Source organism: Harpia harpyja, chromosome 2 (genome assembly GCF_026419915.1).
Source record: "Harpia harpyja isolate bHarHar1 chromosome 2, bHarHar1 primary haplotype, whole genome shotgun sequence".
Lineage (NCBI taxonomy): Eukaryota > Metazoa > Chordata > Aves > Accipitriformes > Accipitridae > Harpia > Harpia harpyja.
In genome coordinates, this window is record NC_068941.1 from 87,440,670 (window position 1) to 87,464,220 (window position 23,551).

The 23,551-nt window shown below is 51.3% G+C and overlaps 2 protein-coding genes across 7 annotated transcripts; both read right to left on the bottom strand.

Annotated features, from left to right (window-relative positions):
• Positions 1–1,512: 1,512 nt before the first annotated feature.
• On the bottom strand, positions 1,513–10,284 carry UBOX5 (U-box domain containing 5). 2 transcript variants are annotated; one of them, XM_052780824.1, is made up of 4 exons: positions 10,187–10,284; positions 7,071–8,253; positions 3,942–4,103; positions 1,513–2,442 (listed from the first exon to the last, which is right to left on the bottom strand). In XM_052780824.1, exons 1-4 carry the CDS (start codon positions 10,238–10,240, stop codon positions 2,231–2,233), a joined length of 1,611 nt encoding a protein of 536 aa, XP_052636784.1. In that variant the 5' UTR covers positions 10,241–10,284; the 3' UTR covers positions 1,513–2,230. The 2 variants fall into 2 exon arrangements, with proteins under 2 accessions (XP_052636784.1, XP_052636785.1); XM_052780825.1 differs by lacking the exon at positions 1,513–2,442 and adding an exon at positions 2,481–3,736.
• Positions 10,195–21,855, bottom strand: FASTKD5 (FAST kinase domains 5). Of its 5 annotated transcripts, none has more exons than XM_052780822.1 (3): positions 18,994–19,079; positions 14,904–17,292; positions 10,195–10,283 (listed from the first exon to the last, which is right to left on the bottom strand). In XM_052780822.1, exons 2-3 carry the CDS (start codon positions 17,252–17,254, stop codon positions 10,280–10,282), a joined length of 2,355 nt encoding a protein of 784 aa, XP_052636782.1. In that variant the 5' UTR covers positions 17,255–17,292; positions 18,994–19,079; the 3' UTR covers positions 10,195–10,279. The 5 variants fall into 5 exon arrangements, with proteins under 5 accessions (XP_052636782.1, XP_052636781.1, XP_052636778.1 ...); XM_052780821.1 differs by lacking the exon at positions 10,195–10,283 and adding an exon at positions 10,315–11,003; XM_052780818.1 differs by lacking the exons at positions 10,195–10,283; positions 18,994–19,079 and adding an exon at positions 21,757–21,855 and having other exon boundaries at positions 14,543–17,292.
• Positions 21,856–23,551: the final 1,696 nt, after the last annotated feature.

Sequence of the window (23,551 nt, forward strand, 5' to 3'; positions counted from 1 at the left end):
CCAGCAAGGGATGGATTTGGCTTCCTAAAAGCACTGGAAGGAGAGCGCTAGAGGAAATTGCTCAGGCCTTCCATCAAAGGCCGTTCCTCGCCTCCCGAAGAGAAGACAGACTCGGTGCCGGGAAATAAATTTGCTGGTGGCATCTGCCCATTCTGCGTGGGAGCTTTCGGGGAATTGTCCTGGCAGAAGACCCCATGGGAAGTCCTGGCTACGTGTCACCCACCGCCAAGCCCATCTTCTCGGGGTGCAGAGACGGTCTCTGCTGCCCACAGAGGTTTCAGTGCCCCGCTCGTTTGCGAGGGGAGCGATCAGGAGGACAAGCTGGGGGGTACGTGGTCCTTCCCTAAGCAATGAGAGGTGGGCGCAGAGGGAAATTCATCCCTTCGCCCTCCCTGTACCAGCAAGAGGGGGACACAGGGGTTGAAACTTGCTGCCAAAGCCTCTGCTCCGTCAGGGTCCGCGCTCTCTCCCTGGAGAACGAAGGGAACCTGGAGAGAAAACTCGCCTTCAACCCCAGCGAGATGCCTCCCAGCCTGAATCGCTGCCCACCGGCAGGATATCACGAGAAACTTTTAGGCAGGAGAGATGGTTGGCTGAGCCGGCGGCTTTGGGTTTCGTCGGAGGCGACCGGGCTTCGTTAGCGCCAGAGAAGAACGAGACGGCTGCGCGGATGGGGAGCTCCTGCGGCAGCGATCGTTCCCCGGAGATCTGGGGCGGAGGAGGTGTGAGAGCTGAATCACGTCAGGATGGTTCACTGCAAACGCGACAACACCACAGAACTGAGAGGGGTTTTGCTGCCTCTGAATTGTGGGATTTTTAGGAATCTTTTTGCCTATTTTCTAAGCGTTTATTATTTAAAGATGGGGGACTTCCTATTTTTGCTATAAATGGAGATGGATTACAAACTCCCACTGACGCAGACGAAGAGCAAGATCAGTTCGGTGCTGATACAAAGCTGTCTCTCAGTTGCTTGATGAGACTGCTATTTCCCGTGACTAGAAAGCCACAAATATTAGGGGTTGCTTAGCAAGTAGGTGCTTTTAAGAGAGAATAAAGGTATTACATGCAAAGCTGAGTTGAGTCAGCTGGAGGCTCGTGACCCCAGAGAAACTGGCACAGAACACCAGCAAGTAATGTCTGCTCCGCGGAGAGAAATTACTAATTAAGTGGCAGCAGCAGGGGGTTATACAGGTGACAAAACCCTCCGCTGTCACCTTACTCCTCGGCACATCCAGGACACGCTGGAGACAGAACGTATCCGAGTGATTTTCCTTCTGGCTTTTTTCTGAAGAGCACTTTGAAGACCAGACCTCCTCGGGTTTAGGTATCTGAGTCTCAACCCTGTGACGGTCCACACGGCTGCTGCGATAACCCCTCTAAAACCCACGGGTCTGCAGATCCTTTGTGTCGGCTTAGCTTTTTCCAGCCCATTTATTCAGTACTCTGCAGAGATTCACTCCACGAAATCATTAAGACGCACAATGACACCAATTACGAGTCAGAAAGAGAACCTGACTTTAAACGTAATTTTATTAAGGCTTAAATGTCTATCAGCCAGATGGGAGCTGGTCCAGTCACACAACATAAACCGAGAGTGACGTTTGGTGTAATGCGATGGCTTTTCTACAAGAGTTTGTATGAGCAGGATGAGATCGCTGCCGGTTACTCACGCATTAACCACGGCCTCTCTTCGTGACTTGCTGGACTCCAGGATGAACGACGTGCTCCCGCAGCACAGCGAGGGCACCGCAGGAAGGAGGGGAGTGAGGTGGGGAAGGGGAGAAGTCAGGTAGCTTGCATGTTGTCTATCACAAGGACTTTGCCTGGTCCACGACCGAATGGCTGCTCGTCAAATATGTAAATGGTTTTAACTCACAGGGAAGCTAAACTCACAGTCCAAAAGGCACCTATGCTAAACCACTGAGCCACTGGGATGGCGGTAAGAGGGCGGGTGCGACAGGTGGAAATCAGTTCTGTATAAATACATATTCCTTGTTAAAGAAGCTATGGCTTTTATTATCCTCAGATCGCTTTGCTCTGGCGCGATGCTCTAACCCCCCACCCCCCACTACTCTGTAAGCACAAGAAGACCAAGTCCTCTCCGCCATTACGGGTGCTCATCTGGCAAGCTCTCCAAAGGCCTTCGTCCTCCTACGGATCAATACAGACACAGGGAACAGCAGCGGCTCCTTGTTCTCGTCCTCCCGGCAGGCTCCGGCAGCCGAGGGGGTCAGAAGTGAACCCTCCTGACGTCGTGCGTGGCAGCCGACCTTTTACAACTCCCGCACAGTATCGATGACAGGGACTTCTGCTTCTCGGCCAAGCACGGGCGACACATGAGGTGGCCGCAGGGAAGCTGGTAAACGGACTCCGTTTTGAAATAAGAGGAGAAGGTTTTGCCGCAGGAAGCGCATCCTTGGGTCTGGCTGCTCCTGCCGTGCTCTGCAAAGGCGACAGGAGAAGCGGCTCGGTCGGGGGGGGGTGACAAGCCCATGCTGTGCCACCCCTTACGTGCCCAATCCTGCCTACAAGCCGAGGGCCCCGCTTTCTGCAGATGTACGGCACAGCTGTAGGCACTCACGGCTCAGGACTGTGGCCCGTTTTCTCTATCGCTACCGTAAGGAAAGGGATCGGTCTAGCTTCTGGGGCAGGTTGTGCTCAGAAGGGGCTGGATCACGTCAGCATTTGCACCATCAGGCTTTTAATTGAAGACAGATGACTGTAAAGGGCTTTTCACTTTTACTGAGACTAAATCGGCCTCCCTTCCGCTTTTCCAACGCTCGGATTAAAATCACTAATTCCCGAGTGAAATGCTTTAGGTATCATTTTGCATTCCTGTCACACGCTACCTATCAAGGGCTACTCAGTCAACTCTTAAAACAGCAGCAATTTTAAAGGGGACAGGAAAAAGCTTAATAGCTTAATGTCACTGCGAAACAGTAAAAGCTATTCAGAGAGAGAGAGAGAGAGACACACACACACTGGGAGCTGCACAGCCCCGGCCCTTTCTCAGGGTCACTTGGTCCCTCTGAACCCTCTACTCTGCCACAAGCAGGCAGATCCTCGCTCAGGGGAAGAAGAGGAGCAAGCCAGCAGTTAGGGCATCAGCCTGTGGAGGGACATACGAGGGTTCAATGCTTTCCTGCACCCCGAAGAAATGATGTTGGGAATGTGTACACAGCTGAATTAGCGTGTCTAGCTAGCAGGTGGGATGAAAACTGCGAGGACTCAACAACCTGGCCTACATATATTCAAACCTGATGGGATTCTGGGCACACACTTGGCTGGTCGGCCTGTGATGTTGCTACTGTTACCTGTTCCTGTTAAGGGTCAGCATGCTACACGGTATTTGCTAGATTTACACCTCTCGAGCTGCATCTCCACACCAGACTCATTCCCCATCCACGTGACAACTGCCCAGTTTGCTCTGTGCAGCTAACAGGCAACATTTAAGCCACTCAGCCCAAATCGCAGAGCTCTGCGAACAGCCAAAGACTCGACGCGGGGCGAGCTCTCAGTCTGAACTAACCTGGTGCGGGCTGGGCTGAGCACCGCGTCTCAGCGCAACGCATCCAGGATCGTCTTTGGGCAGCGCAGACAAGCGACAGCCAACAATGGGGGCAAACCACAGGACTCATGGTGAACCCTGCTCTGACTGTGGACATGGACAACATACCTCACTTTCTGGGGGTCAACATGGTCTAACCTGCCTCACTGGGAGAATAAACCATTAACACTGCCAAGAGAAAAAAGCAGTAGTTAGGGATTGTTAAGTCAAGCTTGCTGGGAGACAATATAATACCTTTATATTGAATATATAATATTTTGGGGTCTGAAGAGGCACAGAAAGATGCTGAGCAGCAGCACAACCCTCCCTGTTAACCCAGTCCCAGTTCCCCTCTCTCGCTCCCAAAGGTGAACCAGTGGTGCTTGCTGCTTACCGAGGATGGTGCCCACGCTCCACGAACTGCTGCAGCCTCCCTCGCTTTGCGCCTGCTGCTGGCTTTTCATCAGCTTGGCCGTAAACGAGGGCATTGAGCTCAGCGCCGAGTTCAAGGCAGTGTCCAAACTCTCTGACAGTTTTTGTTCGTGAGAGACTGGATCTGTAAAGAGAAGCACAAGCTCGAGAAGCGGATGCTGGGGAAAAGAATGCGCAACTGAAATGCTGCTTTGCCTCTGAACCTTTGGGACAACACTCGGGGTTTTAGGAGCCCTGGCACTTGTTTTCTTCAGAGGTCTCTTTTCCCCACTGAGGTGCCAGGATGGGGATGTAGCGCCTCGTCTCCTTTGGGTCCTAAAGATGAAAAGTCCTACGGATTACTGACAGACATTCACGTCATGCCCCAGTGCTAACAAACATTCAGGTGCCGGCTTCTATCTGCAGGTCTGAAAAAGGACAAAACTCCAAATAATCCAGAAACCCATTTCTCTCTGAAACCCCAGGCAGCTCCCTCAGCCTGCTCCACTGAGGGTCCCAGCCCAGTGCTCCCAGGCTTGCTTCCTGCAGCTAACTGGGAACTTTTAAGCCACTAACAAAATCTGGGGGACTTATTTTTTTCTTTCTGTCCCAGTTCTGAGTCAAGGGATAAAGCCAAAGGCACAGGGTTGGACCACTCCCTGCAGCGTTTTGTCCTGTGCAATACGGAAGGCGTTAATTAAGACTGTGCATTAAGAGAATGTTGTCTGCATCACTAATTCTGTTAAATCCATCTCCCAGAGGAAGACCTTTGAATTAGTGCTGCACATTTGCTACAGCAATCAAGGCTGATGAAATACTGAAGCATGAGCTCCCTGGGCCAAACACTGTGCTTTTATTTATGTCCAGGCACGGCTCCCCTGGGAGCTCCAAGACCCCACAGGGCAGTCCCTGCTCCTGTGGGGCTGGGGCACATCCCCAGCGGGAGCTGTTACATGCCTCTTCAATAAAAATAACAAATGATTCCTCCTAAAACATGGAATGAGCTCTAGACTGAGAGATCAGAGCAGAAATGTACAGTCTGACTTCTTCCTACTCTTTCCGGTACCACCAAACATAATTATTTTTAACCAAGTCTTTAAAGAATTTGCTTAAAATCAAACGACCACCTAAGCTTTTTCCTGGAAACATTTTTGGGCAATTTTGGGAGAAAGGTGAAGGGAGTGACAGGTACCAGCAGGCACTAACAGCAGTCAGAAGCTGTGGGCCATTTTTTGACATGTTACAGACCACTAGAGAACACAAGAAAACTCGACTTACCTGCCTAGAGAGACAGCCCTTACATGACCCATGCACCGTGTATTTACACCGTCCTACTCAGACCAGACTGCTTGCAGCAGACGGCCTCACAGACACAGCTGCTCTCTTCAAGCTCATCTAAATACGAGATTGCTAAAGCTGTCTCTTTCCCACCTCCCAGCTTAAGTTTACCCTCCTCCTCCAGTGGGATTATTACCTAAAGCAGTAACTCAGTTTAACGATGCGAGAGAGAAGGTATGCAGTTGTTATACCCACGTAACAGTTGCACTGCCAGCAACTCCAATAACGTTTCAGGAATTTCTGTGCCAACAAGGGAAAAAGCAAACGTGGCAAAACAGATGTGGATTTGGGCGAAAGATCTAGCGTGGAGTCAAGAGGAGCAATTGCCTGGGAGCCACACTCTTCACCACGGACTGGAGGCTGAAGGTACTAGCCATTAGAGAACAAACCACAAAGAGCAAACAGATTTTGGGGAGAGAGGCGTGAATCTCCTTGGAATTTAAACCACAGATCACCTTTGCTTTCTGAAGACTGTCGCCTCCTCGCCAGTCCTGCCCGCCCCAGCACTTGAATGCTGCTGGACCTACAGAGTATCCTACACGTCTGCTCCCAGCGCTCGGTGGATCCAAAGGTCTGCCTGCACTGCCGCAACGCTGCCTTGCCTGCCCGGTCAGAAGCTGTGGCGTGGCTGAGGACCGAGGTGGGTGAAAGCACTCAGCTTTTCAGGGAATTTATCTCAGGGTTGCAGGTCTGGACCGTTTTTCTGCCTCCTGGAGCTTATGCCCAGCGGCGCTGCTACCAGATCGCTGAGAAAAGCAAGGATAAAATGAAACCAGTGCCCATGTCCTTCCCCTGTAGGCACAAGTCAAGTCCCTTGCCTAATGTCACTACCTGGTTTTCTGCTTTAACTAACTGCAAACCCTGTGCAAGTCTCTCCCAGCCTGTGCTGTCTTCTCCTCCCCGCTCCGAAGGCAGCACTGCCTGCCAATTCCCTTGTTGCCGTCGGTTCTAAGCCCTTGCGCTGCTGCACTAAGATTAGCATAGACCGGAGGCTGTGCAGCCACACGCTCCCCAAGCTCAGCCTCTGCCACAGGAAAAGCAGCCCCGTGACAAGGTAAGGAGCCAGCGTGTCCCGGGGACACAACCTGTGCAATGATGCTGAGCGTGCAGGGAACCAGCTGCACCAAGAGCCCAGGCTGGCAGTTCCTGGCCAGGGAAATCCGTGAGCAGGATTAGTGCCCCATTCCTTCTTTCCTCCCCACCTCACTCCTCGTGATAAGATCCACACCAGCCAGGACCCCCTGTGCCATCACCACTGCACCACCAGACATTTCTTTTCCTGCTGTTGTATATTTTCTTGCTGATGGAAGAACAACATACTGGATGGCTGGGGTAATAAATCACCCGCGATAAAGAAACTTCAAACCAGCACACTGTGAGAAAAACACTGTCTCCATATGGACAGTGGCTTGAAAGCAAGAAGGAGAAAGGAAATAAATACAAACTAAAAGGGAAACACAGCGACCTGAGCAAACAAGAGGGCTGTGAAACAGACTGCACAGGTAACACAACAAGAACAACGAGCCTAGAGAAGAGACAAAGTCAAAGAGAATGGGAGCAAGCACCATCCAGGATGGCAGGTTGTGCTGAGGAGAGGGGAGGTGAATGAGACGATGACCTGACTTCCACAACGTCTACCAACTGCAAAATACAACGGCCTTAAAGCTTTCTAGAGGCGGGATGGGAATCTGTGCTGGAGCCTCCTGACTTGAAAACCTGGCCCCAGGCTGTCAAGACACTCAAGAAACACAAGTGACTTAGGGAGCCACGATACCTGTCGAACAGTCCATTTGGATCAAATGCGAGTCATTGTCAGTTTTCATTTTTTTAGCACTGTTCTCTGAGGTAGACGTGACAAGTAAGTTTGTAGAAGAAAAATAGGGTGGCTGCACGGAGCTCTGATCCATACAGTCCATTTTCCTTTTCAGAGAAGACATCGTTATGGAAGAAGGTACGAGCATTTCCGAGGCATGAGGCCTCCCGAGCAGGTTGGTGCCAGGGATGCTGTGCTGTAAGAGGAAGTGGTCTATCCTGGCCTTGAGGGTAGGGTGAGGTAGGGGCTGCGAGTGCTGGCTGAAGGCCACCCCAGTGAAAGGATCGCTGGGTACCCTGCCCCAAGACGCCTCACTCCGGTTGCATTTTTCCAAGGTGGTCTGGTCGATCACCTTCCCGGAGGGCAGGAGCATGGGGAAGGTCATGATCTCCAGAGTGATGGGGTCCAGGAATTCTTCGGGGATGTCTTGGACGACATCCACCAGCTTGCGGAGGGTCTGCTGCTCGCTGTCGTTGGCGCTGAAGGGCACGCAGTCGCTCTCCATCGGCGTCCAGAGCTCTGGCTTGAGGCTGCCGACATCCTGGGCGAAGAACTGGGAGGCTACCTGAAAGACACCCTCGATCACCTCCTGTGGGCACGATTTGGCAGGCTGTCCCCACACCTCCAGCCTCTTAATGCAAGGCAGGCCGCCTCCGGCCACATGGGTGATGCAGATTTTTAAGTGCGACACGTTGCTGAGCGAGGCGGGCCCTTTGTTCCAGAGGTCTTGAGATGCAGAGCCAGGGTAGGAGAAGACATTTTCCATCTGATGGAAGGGAGGCCTCGGCTTGAAGCCTCTGTGGCCGAACGTCACTTTGCTTTGATTTTTTAAGACAGCTTTGCCCACCAGTGTGAAAGTGTCTTTGTCCGACACAGGCTGACCGGCCAGACCTGAGAACTGACCCTCAGGGCTCTGCCAAGAGGTTTTATTGCATGAGGTAGAGGTGTAAACTTCGAGCCCGGAGAAGGTTTGGTATCCCCCGGATGAGATGTCGATATTAATCCTGCAGATCTCAATGTTGAAGGGAAAAGAGATCGTAACGTGGACTGGAGGCTTGATAAAGTATTCGCTGCGGAAACCACGATTTCTCCTGGCAAGGTCTTCGGAGATCAGATTCTCCACTTCGTAACCATCAGCAGAAATCTGTGTTTCAGGAGAAAACTGGATTTAATTTGAAGCAAGAAAATAAAAGGAAACTATGATTTCACAAGCACTTAACATAGATTTTCAAGATGACATCGACTAGGAACCAAGGCTGCGGTTCCACGTGCAGCTGAGACAACAGAGGAGATCCCTGCTCCTGGGGCAGACCAGACCCACTCCCACCCTCCTCCAGCCACCTGGTCCCATCCGCTCTTCTCTGCACCCTCTGTTACCTGGCCAGCCATTTGCAGAGCTGATTTCACTGCTAAAAGAGAGGAAAATTATGGACGGTTTGTGGTTTTGGCTGGGTCAGTGAACTAAATCAAGTGGGAGAGCGTGGCTGGGAGCAGAGCATGTGTGCGTGGGGGAGATGGGAGTCTCCTCTCTTTCAACAGTGGTGAAACATTATGCCAGCTTATCCTACCATGTGGAAACGTACTCTGAATCACGCAGTTACAGGATCCCAGAGAAACCTCTGGAGGTCACCTAGCCGACTGTCTCCTCCTGCTCTGGGATCAATCCTACCCATCCCTGAGGGAGATCGGTCTAACCAGGCTGGGTTCCACCCCATGTCTCCTAGAAGATGCAATCCCACCCTCTGGTCTGCTCCTGGGCAGACTGGCTCTACCTACTCCCTCTTCTGGAAGCCCTGGGGCCTAAAAACTCTGCAGCACTTGCTAAATGAACAAATAACAGCAAGGAATATCTATTTATTCCACCTGCTTAATATGGTCACTCTACACGCTCCTGGTCACAACAATCACACTGAACCTCAGTAGCACTGGCCAGGTCTCTCAACACAGCACCTGGATGGATGGTCATGCTTGTACTGCTGTTTTTGCAGCACAATACTTACAAATCCAAGGCTGTCTTGGATTTTGGGGTGTGAGCTGGTGGGGAGACTTACAATTAAAAAGTTGCTCTGAATTAAAAACTAGTTAGTATCTAAGAGATTCCGACGATGCTGGGTGAAAACTTAATTACTTCTAGAGTACAGTAACTTCAGCAAACATTGCCAAGAGCTGCATATTCTACTGGACAAAGGGAAAGCTCTAATATTGCAGGGAAAAAAGGTATCTCAAGTCAAAGCACGCATACCCATAAGCACATAACATTGTCTCGTTATGAGATCCTGCAAAATTAGGGCTTCTTCCTTCCAACAATTAGTGTGTGCCACATTAAAGCAGTCGCAGGAGGTTATACAGTGTTCTAACACCACCTGGCAAAGACTGACCAAAGCATAGACAAGACAAACCTAATTTTGAAGAGTAACTTCTGGGAAATCTCTCAATACTGATTTTTCAAAGTACTGAGCCTTCAGCTCCACTTTTATCTTCACGTGAGCTGCAGATCCCAAGCACCCAGACACGAGTTCTCTTAGTGCTCGCACATCAATGACTCTCTCAAGACCGAAGCACAAAAGGGGAAGGGGATCCAGGAGGACAGATTCCCAACATGGGTTCACAAAACCTCCTTGCTGAGAATGACAGGAGACTGGTGAGCTTGGAAGAGAAAGCTGTGAGCAGAACCACCCAAATCACAACCCTCCCACATCACTGGAAAATGATTTTAATTGACAAAAATGCTCTCAGCTCTGCAGACTAAAGAGCCTACAGCTTACCTAGGTTGGGACTGCATTTGTCCTCAACGCTTCTGTCACCAGTGGACATATACACAGCCTCCCATGTTAAAATCCCTCTCTGAACCAGCCAGACTACACAAAATGACATGAGTTTGCTGTGAGTTGCCTTTGCTTTGTTTTCTCAGGGTAGCCTGGCATGGCCAGCCAAAAATCAGTCTTCCAGAAACACTGCTAATTATCACAGATGAGCAGCGAACAAGCCCTCTCCAGCCCCAACCAGCCCAGCATGCCACTTCCACCTAACTCCTCCATCCCTCCAGCTCCCTAAAACCCCACACATCATGACTTTACCTTGTTGCAGTGAATTCTTGGCTTGAACTGTGGGAGACAGACGTTTATTACCATCTTGGCAGTTGGAGAGAGCTCACCTTCTGAGCATCAGATTCAGCTTGTAAAAAAAAAAAAAAAAAAGCAAAATAAAGAAAGTGAACATCAGTGAACAGTGAAAGGATCTCGTGTTTCGGAGCCTGTATGAATTACAAGCTTGGTAGTTCCTAAAATGCAGCTCAGATTTGAGTCCAGGAGGTGAAGGCAATATAAACCCAAATGACTGTGGTGGAGAGACGGGATTGAGAGAAAAAATTGCGTTAATATTAATCAGTGAACCCCTGGAGAAATATCAAAGAGAAAATGGCTATTTTAACTAGAAATGTCTTACCTATGGATAGACTAGCAATTAGATCTGAAAGTTTATCAAAGAGGCAGGAGGTTTTGTAGATACAGTAAAGCATGAGAATATCACATGAGGTTGTCAAAGGAATTGGCGTGAGCTCTCAGCAGCCTCATTTGGACCTGGAGGACACGGACGGGCTGCTCTGTGATCTGACGGGGGCACTCAGCACCGCAGCCCCTCACCGCTGCGAGGTGGAAAGAGGCGGTGTCCATTCCCACCGTGTGGCCTTGAACTGCCTGTTTCGTCTCCGTGCATGCCACGTCTATCCGCTGCCTTCAGCGGTTTGAGGCAGGACCTGCCTGCGCTCTTGGACAACACCCAACACAACAAGCTCAGACGGGGCCTCTTGGGACGAGGGTAACACCAGTCAGCACTAACACACTGCTGCCGCAAAGAGAAATGTTTCTTGAGGGCTTTGGGAGCCTCAGATGTAAGCTAAGATTAAACACAAATACTAATAATCAGTATTTAATAGCTCCAAGGGAGCAGAGGGCATTTAATAGCTCTGAGAGAGATTATCTGTGTTCTCAACACCGGCCCAGCTGATTCTTCTGACAACGCTCATTAAAGAAACTCAAGAGAATGCACCTTCTTTTCCATTCAAAAAAATGTGACTCAAATTGGTTATATCAGATCCCTTTTAAGAATTTAATTATCTGCGAGGCAAAAGCTTTAACCTTACGTTAACCTTAGTTTTAATATGTCATTGCCTTGGGCAACCTTGCAAATCAGGAACCCACGGCTTTCTTCAAGAACAAGCAGCCCTTTAATGATTTTCAACTGAAGCTGTTAGTTCAGCCAAAATGAAATTGGCCTTCTGGGGGCACGCTGGTCCGGCCACTGAAATGCAGAGCGTTAACGAGCTTGCTTTCCCTGCCTGCTAAGTGTGTGGGTGCAGTCCGGTCTGCGCACGATCGAGCACAACAGTCTGAAACGAGAAATGTGGTACCCGCGGTACAAATCCCACATACAAAAATCAACACAATAGAAGCCAAGCCTGCAGAGAGCAGAACTTGAAGGTTACAATGCTAATGCTTAACCAAAGCAGGTGTGAACTTAGGAAAAGCTGCAGCTTGCCAGACAAGCACCCCTTCTAGCCCAATATTTGGTCTGACAGCCATCAGGAGCAATTCCTGCTCCTCAACAGGGAACACAGGAACAGGGCAAGCACAAACCAACGCTCCTCCAATACTACTTTCTTGGCCGCCTGAGCCCGAGAAGCTTCCAGTACAGGGCTGCCAGTGTGGAATTGTTCAAACAGGCTTTTAAACTGGTTTGACTTTTGGCACCTACATCTTGTGGGAATAAGATTGCTGGTTTAACTACAGGCTGTGTGACAAAACTACTCTTTTTGGTTCATTTTGAACCTGTTGCCTGGTAAATTAGCTTGGCCCTCAACACTGGTATTATGGAAAATGGCAAATCAACTCTCTTTGCTCCCTTTCTTGGAATGACTCAAGATTTGCTCTGTGTTCTATTTCTCCTCGCATCTCTTTCCTGGGCTGAAGACTTCTCCATTCCAATCTGACCATACTGGCACATTTGCATTCAGCAAGTCTCAATGAGACCTTCCCTCGATGTCGGTGAGCAGGGAGAGGCACCTTCACCTCGGCACCCCTGCAAACTCATCGCTTTAAAAACTCACTTCTCATGAGCCGCTGTCTACTGAGATCCTGCCTACAGCAGATGTCAAATTCTCCCGTGGACCTTGTGTCGTGCAACCTCCTCTTTTTAAGTGCTGCCTTGTGCTAGGCAAATCACGGATGGGTGCAAGCCATCCCTCAGGACAGACTCATGTCTTCTTCCAAGCCTAGGGCTGTTACTGAGGTTGCATCCTAAATCTTCATCCTTTTCTACCATGCTTTTAATAATCTGTGGCAATTACCTCTGGTTAATTACAAACAATTTATTCTCTCACTCAACTTGCTGTCTTTCAATTCAGTTCCTCCTTGTTCTGCAGCATGAGGAGCTATGTATATATATATAGGTGTATTTTACAGGACTTTCTCTTACCTGTTTGTGACCCTGACAGAGTTAAACGACTCAGGCTAATTTTTCCAGGTTCACCATCTCACTAAGAAAATGCACTATTTTGCATGTCCAAGTCACTGCTCTCCTTTCTTCTGAAAAGCTCTGCTGCATTCTTGCTTCACAGCTGAAGTTGGTCACTGAGTTGCTTTTACCCATGGCTGTGGTTTTTTTCACTCTTCCCATGAAAACACAACTCAGAAGACAGACAGTGGGGATGAAGGGACAGATTAAATGAGAAACTGGAATAAGACTAGGACTAAGCTTCTGTGTAAAGAAGGAAAGCGAGAACTGGCTGGACACACTGTGATAGGAAAGTAAAGGGGCTGGCTGAGGCCAGAGAGGCAGGCTGGGAACAAGAATCAGCAGGGACAGGCAAAAGCAGGTGAGAGGAACTGATCAGAGCAGCGGCCAGATTCAGATGGGGACAGTGAGCCCCGGACCCCTCTAGCAAAGAGCCTGGGCTGAAGCAAGAGCTGGAGAAATGCAGACTGTAAAAACCTCTGGAAAAAGAATGGGATGGAGCAGCAGATGTGGCTTCCCATGGCTACTGATGCCATCACACCCCAAACTTGTGTGGAGGTCTCCTGTGCTAGTGACAACTCAGGTGGTTGTGGCACGAAGAAGGATCTGAATTTATGAACACTTTAAAAATTCAACACCTGCAAAACTGCATTACTAAAGTCATTACTCATCAAAACAACCAACTCAAAGATCACGAAGGACTTAAAGACTATGAAGTGCCATCAGGATGCCACACAAGCGTCCATCTCTCTTGAGTGCGTGCCTTCCCTAAGGTGAATGAAGATCTTTTGATTAGGTGGTGAAATGCAGACCTGAAGGACTGCACTCTGTCCTTTTCTATACCAGCAAGGTCCTCTGTGGTCTTGGGCAAGTCATTTAAAACCAGGCTTTTTGGAGCTACTCACTAAGTGCCTTCCTGGTGTCCTACCCAAGACTAGAGAGCTGCTGCAGTAAGGAACGTGCATAGTCCTCATTGAACTAAGGTGCTCCATAACGCTGAGTATTTGAGAGAGGAAAAAAATGAGCCCAGACATTTTAAACCAGGCAGCCAAAATGAGCTAATATACAGCATCTGTCTTGGGACAGCAACCTGCTTACTGCCACCTCTCTTCCCCATCCTCCACCTCAGGATTAATTTCAGCACCTTGAAATGCTGCACGGCAAAATAGCCAGAACAGCTCAGCTGCCTTTGCAGTGGGAATGGGAGTTTCATCTGCTGCTCCATGTGAAATAATCCCTTCAGCTCTGCTCAGATGCAGAGTCTGCCCTGTGCATCTCGGGAAACGTCCCTCCTCTCGGCGAGAACCACCACCTGAAAGCTCAGGAAGATGCCAGCAACTCTGTCCTCACAATGACATGCAGAAATCAGACACCAGGCCACATCCTGAGCAAGAAAATAACACAGTGAGCCATGCGACGGAGGGTGAAACCAGCAGCCTCCAGAGCAGATGCTTCACACAGCCAGAGTTTGCACTCTGGTTTGCACAGGACTCATCATCGCCCAGGCAGGGGAATCACCTGGATTTGTCAGCCCCATTCGGTGGCAGACGGTATCAACAGGGTCAACACGATGCAAATCCTCTCTGCCAGGCATTGCTGAGAGCCGAGCACAAAATTAATGTCTCAGTGTCAGAACACCCCAACCCTCAGCCCCAGCTTCCATCTCACCGCTCAGCTTTCACACTCTGTCCTGCTCGTGCACAGCTCCTAAAGGAAAAACTCAGACTGCCTGACCACCAGCCCCAGCTTGACAGTGATGGAAACAGTAAGGAAATACATACGTGCATTCCTAGCACCCAGCTCAGCTTCATGACTAAAGATAATCCCAATTCCCTCCCAAATACCGCCGTTCTGCTGTCACAGAGCCACCAAATCCATCCAGTTTCATTTAGGGTGGAGAAAAAGGTAATCACAGAGAAAAATGAATAGGACAGTAGTATTTATTTGTCATGGAAGCATTTGAGGATGTATGTACAAAAGGAGAGCGTGGGACATATGACTGTCAGCAGAGCAGAACTGACTAACACAGCAAGGCAGCCTGAGCACACAGAGGACCTGCCAAAAACTTAACCAACACTCAGGGACCATTTAAATCAGTAAACAGAAAGAGAGATGCATCTGGGAGGCAGTGTCAGCCTCTGAGCGAGCACTATACCAGACTAGCCAGCCCTGCTAAGCAGCGCTGGGTCAAACACTTTGTAATGGAGGTAGCTCAGTTTCTCCAAACGCGTGCGTTTGAGCAGAGGAAACCATTCCCAGAAGGGAAGCTCAACCACCACGTACCCCAGCTGCTGCAGCTGCCGCCGTTTCAAGCAGTGCAGCCCCAAGAGCCGCTTGGAGCAGTAGCAGTAGTGGTTTCGGTTGGACACCTGAATCGCCAGTTTCACCTGCCGAGGCTGCCGGTTCAGTGTAAGAGATGGGGGGACTTCAAGACAGCGCTCCGATTTAGGCTCAACTTGCAATCTGGCATCTGCAAGAAGAGCTCCACCTGAAAGCGCAGCACTGTCCCCTGCCTTTGGTGTTCCTGCTTCTTCCCTCCCCTCCTGCCCAGGAGTCCTGGCTTCATTTTCCACTTCCACAGGAGACTGGCTATTAGATCTCCCTTTTATAAGCTGAGTCATTAAGTCATCCGTTAGACTAACTCCGAAGTCTTTCAGTTTCTTATCTGTAATAGGGTCCTTTAAGTTGAAAGGGATGGGATGCCCATCCATAGCCAAGTGAACCTCTAGATCACCCGATCTCGTGTGAGGCAGGATCATGTGGTTTTTCACATACTCGGGGCCACCTAACATGCTCTCGAGAAGAGACACAGCTTCCACAATTTCAGGCCTGACATAGATTTCTTGCTCTGCAAAATTCAAAACCATCTCGGTCATCTCTCGATAAAGCTGAGGTGGAAGGCGGCTGCCTTGGTAGCTCGGGCACTCAATTTCAACACTCTTACTAAGCGTGAACAGGTCCTTTTTGAGCTCATACTTACTACCTCTTGTTTTCTGGACAAACTCATCCCTCAAAGCATAGTCTATCAGGTCCTCTGGGAAGCGTTTGACAAATGCCAGGCCAAGCAAACCAGTAAGGAGATGCTCTGGATACTTCCTAAATTCATGGAGTTTCCTATGCATCTGCTCTATCAGGCTGGAGTAAAACTCTTCCTCGTTTGGCGGTTCATAGTCCAGGCATCCAAACGACCACAAGAACTTGGCAGCATCTTTGCTTCGGCAGTAAGTCACCTTAGAAGGCAAAGACATGGCTACAGCAGCCATAATGCCCTCGTCAAAGTAGTGTAGGGATGAACAGGTAAGAGTGATGTGCATGATGCCCTGGATGTTTACTGTAGGAATCCGAGCAGGAATAACCTTCCCAAGTTCCTTCAAGAGGGGTAAGTGGTCCACGCGACTGTAGCGGAGTACTTTAAGCACGTTCACCAAAGCGTAAGTGCTCATGTCTTCCATCTGCAGGTAGACTCTGTCTGCAATTTTTCTCATGACGTGGTCAGAGATACCACTGAGGGACTTGAAGAGCCCTAAGCAGACAGCACCCACCTCCTCCAAGGTGAAGGAGTCCAAGTACTTCAAAATCATGCTCTCCACCTTCTGCGTCAAGTCTGCGGGTGACCTCCGGCCTTCACCTATGATATAAAGAAGCTGAACAAACCGGGGCAAAGTGAGGTCTTTCCAGTGCATGTTGGCATAGCTGAACAAAATGCTCAGGTAGGAAGGCACGCTACGGTCCAGACAGCGCCAGCAATCAGCCACCAGCAGCAGCTGGTCCAGGTTCATGTCCCACACTCGCCGGCAGAATTCGTTCTCGCATGCGTTCAGCAGAGGGTGCGTGGGTGGAACAACCAAACGAACACAAGCTTTCAAAATATCGACGAGTTCTGAAGTACTGAACAACCCGATGTTTTTGACAGCACAGCGACACAGTGTATTAAACCTGGGTTCGGACACCAATGCTGCATGTTGTTCCACTGGCAAACGACTCAGCTTGCAAAAATAATCTGTGATAGTTCCTGTGCTCTGGCTGCCCTTGCATACGGCCACACTGTGTAAAATCGAGTCACCTTCTTCTAAAGAAAGGGTCTCTACTGGCTCAAACTTGTCATAGCTGAGAGATTTGTATTCAGGCCTCCCCTTCTGAAACATGCGAGGGTCCTCCTTGGAGTCATGCATCTCTCTTTTATCCTTTTCTGCCTCCTCCTTGGTTTGTGCCACAGAAAGGCACGCCGAAATGGTCTGCTTGAGGAGCGGTTTGGACTTGGGCTTTGGCAGGGCATTTCCGACAGAAGGCAAAGCTTGAGAAGAGGCGTTACCGAATGTATGCTGAACCTGTGCCCTGCCAGGGCTGGTGAAAGTGTCACCGAGAGCCTGGCCACTGCTCCTAGCAGCGTGCTGCTGGGAGACAGCTCTGCTTTTGGCATAGGCAGATGGATTATGCAATACTCTGTAGTCCAGTGGATTCAGCAACTGGATTGTAGCTGCAGATTCGCTTCTGGTGTTGGCCGTTTCTGGGTTCTCTTCCTTTTCCTGCTCACTTTTGCTGCTTCCGCTCTCAGCCTTGCACTTGGCTGTAGTCGAAAATGCAGTCACCCTGCTCAGTCTTGGAAATCTTCGGCATATTAGCACTGTAGCCATGGATCACAATTTACTGGGGTCAGAATTGCTTCCAGGTACTGAAAAAAGGGCAGACGAAGAATGAGTGGCTTCCACCTAACACGAAGCACTTTTTAATCTATCCTTTATGCTACCAAAAGTGAGGCAATGCCAGTGTTTCCCCTAGCCAAGGTGGCTGTTTCCCTGCAACGCCGTAAGGCAGCTGCTATCGAACATCACCTCATGCAAAGGCAGTTCAAGACAAGCACCCAGGTGACCTGACATACCCAAAGTCGGGGTACATGGCAGACGGGCATTACCTGCTACTCAGCAGCTACAAGTAACCTGGCAGAGACTCTGGAAGTTAAGAAAAAAGTGATCGCTTTTTCATTTTTAAGAGACCCAAACTGCTTTTTTTTCCATTCTAAACAATGAAAACATATTTTTGCAGTAGAGCTGCAGCTTCAAGAGATTTTATGTATTCAAAGAGAGCATTCTGCTACCTCAGTCACCATAGTCTGAAACACCAACCACCACCCGACAAGTTGTCGAAATATCCAGGGTGCCACACTGCTCTTCGCACCTGTACACAGTATGTGGCGGCTCTGAGCAAAGTCTCCGCAAAACCAGTCCACAGAGTGAAAGCTGGCCCTTAACCTGAAGATAAAGATTAGCTGAAAGGAGAAATGTGGCCCCAGAATGAAGGGAAGAGTATAGGAGAAGTAACACAAATCATCATGAGATGCTACATCTCGAGTTGAGAACCAGAGGGAACAGAACTTTATGCTTCAGACTTGGGAGAATCTCCCATAGTTTTAGGGTGCAGAAGGCTTAAAAATGCCTGGCGCCTTCCTAACTCCTGCCTAAACCAGCTACAGCACAGAGAGCGAGGATGAGAAATTTGTCAGGAGTTAAGCTGCATGCTGCCAGCCTGCAGCGGCTGCCAAACGAGCCTGTTTACAATGATTCAGATGCTGATTTAAAAAAAAGCACCAGCTCAGCGCTCTGTGAAGCACACCCTTATCCCACCACGTGTGGCCAACCCCAAAGATGCATTAGATCAGACATTTTCAACTTCTTTAAAATCCTCTGTGCTCTCACTACCACAGGGCGCCGAGCAATCAGGAAAGCCGAAGCCTGGCAGAGACACTGCAACAGCGATATGCATTAGCTTCTGTGCTCCCTGTATGGGGGAAATAAATCCTTTATGGGCATCCCTCTGAGCTCAGCTTATACACGCAGCTTCCCGATTAGGGCTAGATCAAGATGTCGAATCGGTGCAGGCAAACTCAGTTTTGCAGCAGCAAAATGGATGCCTTGGGGGAAGAAGAGGTGGGATGAACGCTGTGGCTTTGGGGTATCTGAGTAGGAGAGGGCTGCGGTGGGATGGGGGATCACATGCAGCTCTGGCTGAACGTAAGCTGGATTTTTTTTGAGTACAAGAATCCCCACCGTCTCCCATGACCCGTTAGATGATCTACTCCTGCATCGCAACGGTGACGCATCACCTCCTCTCAAGGAAGGGTGAGATAGGAAGGGAGGGAGGATGGGGAGAGTCAAAGTGATGGTCTGTGCTCCCTCTTGGTGCCAGATGTGGGGTACTGCCTCCTGGGGGGATGGTTCCCCGCAGCAGCCTCTGCTGTCTCTTGTGCGCCCTGAACTTTCTCACAGCAGCAAAATCAGTAACAGGAGCAGACAGGCAGGCAAGACATCTCTGATCTGGCACAGGCACCGGCAGCCTGCTGCTCTCTGCAGGCTGTTTTCTCACCAGGTAGCTTTACCTCTGTCTTGTTGGGGCTTGGCTTCTGTCTGAGGACAGGATCTCAGCACAGAGTTGGCACGGGAGCGCTCCCGATCTGCTCCAGTGCAAAGTCAAATGGCTCAATTCAGTCCTTTGGGACCAACCACGTTGACTTGCACTGAGGCAGCCGAGGAGATCTCGCATCCTCTGCTCCACGGGCAGAGCTTGGGGGCAGCAACCGCCAGCTGCTGGGTGAGGAGAAGCTGCCGGAGCAGTACCCCTCTCAGCCACCCCAGGAGGAGAGGTGAAAAAAGCAATCTGGGTGGAGAACAGGAGGCTCTGGGGGAAAAAGAAGGAAGGCAAGCTGAAATGAAGATTTCTGGAGACCGCCACGCAAGGAGGAAGGTACAATAAAGAGGCCAAGGCATTTTTAAGATGACTAGCAAATGGCTGACAAATATCGTGAGACACTCAATTGCTGCTAAGCTTGCTGGGCACCTTATTTGTATCTCATCTCAAAGCACACCACGAGGCAGCCCCCTGGTGCAGATCAGGCTCTGCTCCACAGACCCCAGGCACTGCTGACCCTTACAGCTGCGCTACTGCCCACCAGCCAGGCAGCTCCAAGGCCACGACCGTCCCCTTCCAGCGCGAGAAGTCAAATCGCGACAGGCAGGAGAGACTCTACCTCTTCTGAACTGTCTTGCGAGCACAGGAGAGGAAAAGCCCCCTCAGAACCTGAGCAGTAAAACCCGAGCCAAGAGCTGTGACGCTGTGGCACAGCCCAGTCCTCACAAAGCCAGCAGCAAGCAGGAGCTGGATTTCAAAGCTCTGCTGTTTAGCACAAAGAAATGTTTGATGAAAATATCGTTTCTGGCTCTACTGGCTGTGCTGTCCAGCCTGAACTGGCCGCACATGATGGATGCCATCTTCATGTGGCTGCAGACAGGCAGCCATGAAGTGGGCAAGGCTCAGATCTGCACCATGGCTGGGGGAAGGAGACGCCATCCCCTCTGACACCATCCCCTCTTCTAGCATCTCTCAGAGCTTGTCCTGGAGGACACTTGGAGGGGCTGGTTCAAGCTGCAAAAATGATCTGGGACAAGAGAAGGTTTATCCTATCTAGGCTTTCCGAGAGACTTTCTTGTCTGACTGTATTTTGCATGTTTTCTATCTATTATTCTATTATTGAGAGACTGACAAGCACTACGGAGACACACACATTTTATTTAAAACAAGTTCTATTTGCTGTTGAAAGGCGATACTACCTACGAAATCCAGCACTCTGCTGGTACCAGAAACACCCCTCTTGGTGATGACATCCCCACTTCAAAGACAGAGAATCAAAGCCACAGCGTTCGCGCACCGACGTCTCCGAAGGCGAACATCGGGTGCTGCTAAGAATACCATCCACGTAGTTTAGCGTTAAGCTGTGACGCATTTGGGAAGCTACTGAGTGAAGAGAATATTCCTCTCCTCCCTTGCTCCAAATCCAGCAAAAAACGAGACGACCATGCGCAGGGGAGCAAGGTCGGGCTGGGTGAGATATTTCAAGCACCTTTGAAAGAAACAGGCTGGGTCCAAGTGGCCTTTTGCCCATGACTTTCACCCGCCCCCAGCCTAAATCTTTGTGATCTTTGAAGTTTCTACAGCATTTTTCTTCCAACTCAACCTACACCTCTCCTCCATTTTCCTCTCTTACTTTTACCCTGAGCAACTGGCCTTCCTTCCTCCTCCCACTGTGCTTCTCTTCTCGTTTGTACATAGCCAAACTCCTTCCCACCTCTGGGCAAGTCTCTCCAGAAATTTCGCTTCCAGTGACTCCAAAAAGCCAGTCAGAAAGTGAGTTTTGGAGCTGGGCCCTGCAGCCTGCAAATGCACTTGGTGGAGGTCCTCTGGGATGGAAACATCTTTGTGTACTTGTCTGTGTGTCACACTTACAGCTGAGCTCTTGGCCAAGAGCGCAACTGCACAGCTGAGCGTTAGCTGAACACCAGGGAAAACAACGTTCCTGGAGGGATGCCACCCGCCTTGGAGTATCACCTCTGTGAAAGGGGATGGAAGTGCACCCTGAAATGCTGTCTGGGCTTTTGGTCCCTCTGAAATGCTGAGAGGGACCCCTCACGGGATCCACGCTAGGAGACCACCCACCACTGCAGCGCACCGCCCCGTCCCATGCTTTCCCCCTACCCAGCACCACTGACAGTAAAAGGGCAGACGGCATCTCCTCGGCACGCGTGAGGAACTCCAGGTCCCAGCAGCGCAACGTTGGGGGCGAAACACCTTGTTTTGGCCAAGAGCCTACACTGAACACCTGTACCTGGGCTGAAGACAGAAAGAACAGAAAAGGAGTGGTGGTTTCCCCCCCCCCCCCAACGACGTCGGAGTGCAAACCCGTCACTTCTTTTGTTTGTCTCTGCTTTTTTTTCCCCCCTCCCTCCCTTTTAGGTCCCCACCGGCAGCAGGCAGGACGAAGGGCTCGGCCACCCCCGGGGGGCAGAGCGGCCGCCCGGCGGGCCCCGCCGGCAGCACCGAGCCCCGCCACTCCCCCGGACTGCTGTACCTGCACGGATATAACACCTAATCACACACATACACACACACCAGTGGGGCAGTGACACCCCCATTGCTGCCGCCCCCGGGCAGGGCCTTCGGGGGGGGGGGGGGCTCCGCGCATGCGCCTGTGCCCGCCTCGCCCCTGCCCGCTGAGGGGGGGCGGCGAAGGGAAGGGGGAGAGGAGGGAGAAGGGGACGTGGCGGCCCGCCCTGGCTGGCTGCCTGCCCGCCCGCCCGCTCGCACTCACCGGGGCCCGGCGCCCGCCGCCGGTTCTGGCCCTGCCGCCCTGCCAGCCCCGTCCGCCCCCGTCGTTTCCCCCGCCAGCTTCCGGTCACCTGACGGTGACGCGCTTCCGGAAGTACGGGAGCCGAAGGAGGCCGAGCAGCGGTCGGGCAAATGGAGGCGCGGCCGGCGGGTGGCGCCGGCGGCGCGGCGGCCCGGCCCCCCTCCACGTGATGAAGGGAGGGGGAGTCATGTGACACGGGAGGGGATCACGTGGCTGTTCAGCGCCGGGGAAGGAGGGGGTAGGCCGCCATGTCGGTGCGGCGGGGTCGGGGGGGCCCTTCGGTCGCTCGGTGGCGGCCCGGGGGTGCGTTCCCCCGGGAGCCGGCCCCAGCCACGGTGGCTGCAGGCCCGGAGGGTGAGCCGGGCAGCGGGCGTGAGGCTCCATAGCTGCCCCGGGGAGCTGGGCCACCCAGAGCCGGTTGGCCAGGGCCGTGTCTGGACGGGTTTTTGAGTATTTTAAGTATTCACGGCTCCGCTGTGGCCAGACACTTCTGTCCGCTGCGGGCTTTGAATCACTGGCAAACAGTAATTAAATAAGGCCTTGAGGACGGAAGCGCGTTAGGCAGGGCATGGCGCACAGACTTACTAAGCACTTGCATCCCTTCCTAATCTTTCTATCGGGTGAATTTCTTTTTCACCTCTTCCAGCACACCAGCCTTTTATTCTCTGGCAGCTGAGGAAATTACATCTTCAGGAGACCAAGTGGAGTTGAAGGAAAGCAACGCTAGTTGCGGTCAACTGTAATAAAAGCTTTGCGTTGCTGATGGCACCTTACACCTGGTCTGAGGGAAATCACTGAATCCCTGACACGCTTGTTTTGCCCTGGGAGGCGGCAGCTTTGTCATGTGAGAGAGCCAGAGACCTCTCTAGCAAAGCTGGTGTTGGGAAAAGTGCTGGGTTTGTTGGGGTTTTTTAGAAAAATAATGCTGATCTGAATGTTGCTTTAATGTGACGCTGACAAAGCAGCTGGGGCAGGGTTCATTTGAGTGAAAAACCTGCAAACTGACAGGATTTTTTGGCCATCGGGTTAACTCCCTGGTTGTGAGGGAAGGCAAAACAGCCTGGGGTCAGCCTGCAAAACTGCCTCCCTGGCAACGTCCTTCTCCCCACCCCAGCCATCCGGGGATCCAACACGAATTTGGTGGTATTTTGACTGCTTGTGTTTTACGCTCCTTCAGCTGCGTGAAGGACTCGTGCCAGGGAAGCAGCCCTGTTCCCCAACCGAGCATCAGGCTGCCCATCGGTGGACATCCCACGCTTCCCTGCCCCGTTCCCTGCAGCCCGGAGAGCAGCTCCCTCAAACCGGCTCCCTTCCCAAGCTCACAGCCCCAGCACAGCAGAGGTTTCTCTGGACGGTGGCAGCCTCTGAGCCCCAGGGCTGGGGACACCGCAGAGAGATGCTGCAGTGGGAGATGCGGCTGCTCCGAGCGAGGTCTTGGCACGGGAGGGAAGGAGAATTAGCTCATGCCACTATAACCACTACAGCTGGCTCCAGGGCCGTGCCTGGTGTCTCCACTTGGGTCTTGTCTTCCCCAGTGTGTCCTCACCTGGAAATCCCTCGGGTCTGAGCTTTGCTTGGGAGCCAGTGGTGGTAGGCTTGGGAGCAATTCAGTCACTTACACGAATGTTGGGAGGTCTTGGACACCGGCTGTGGGACCGATGGAAAGCCTGTGTCTTTCTCAGTCAGTCCTGGGACATCCCCAGTGGCTCCAGACACACCCATGGGGATGTGAGCTACAGACTGGGGTGAGACCTCG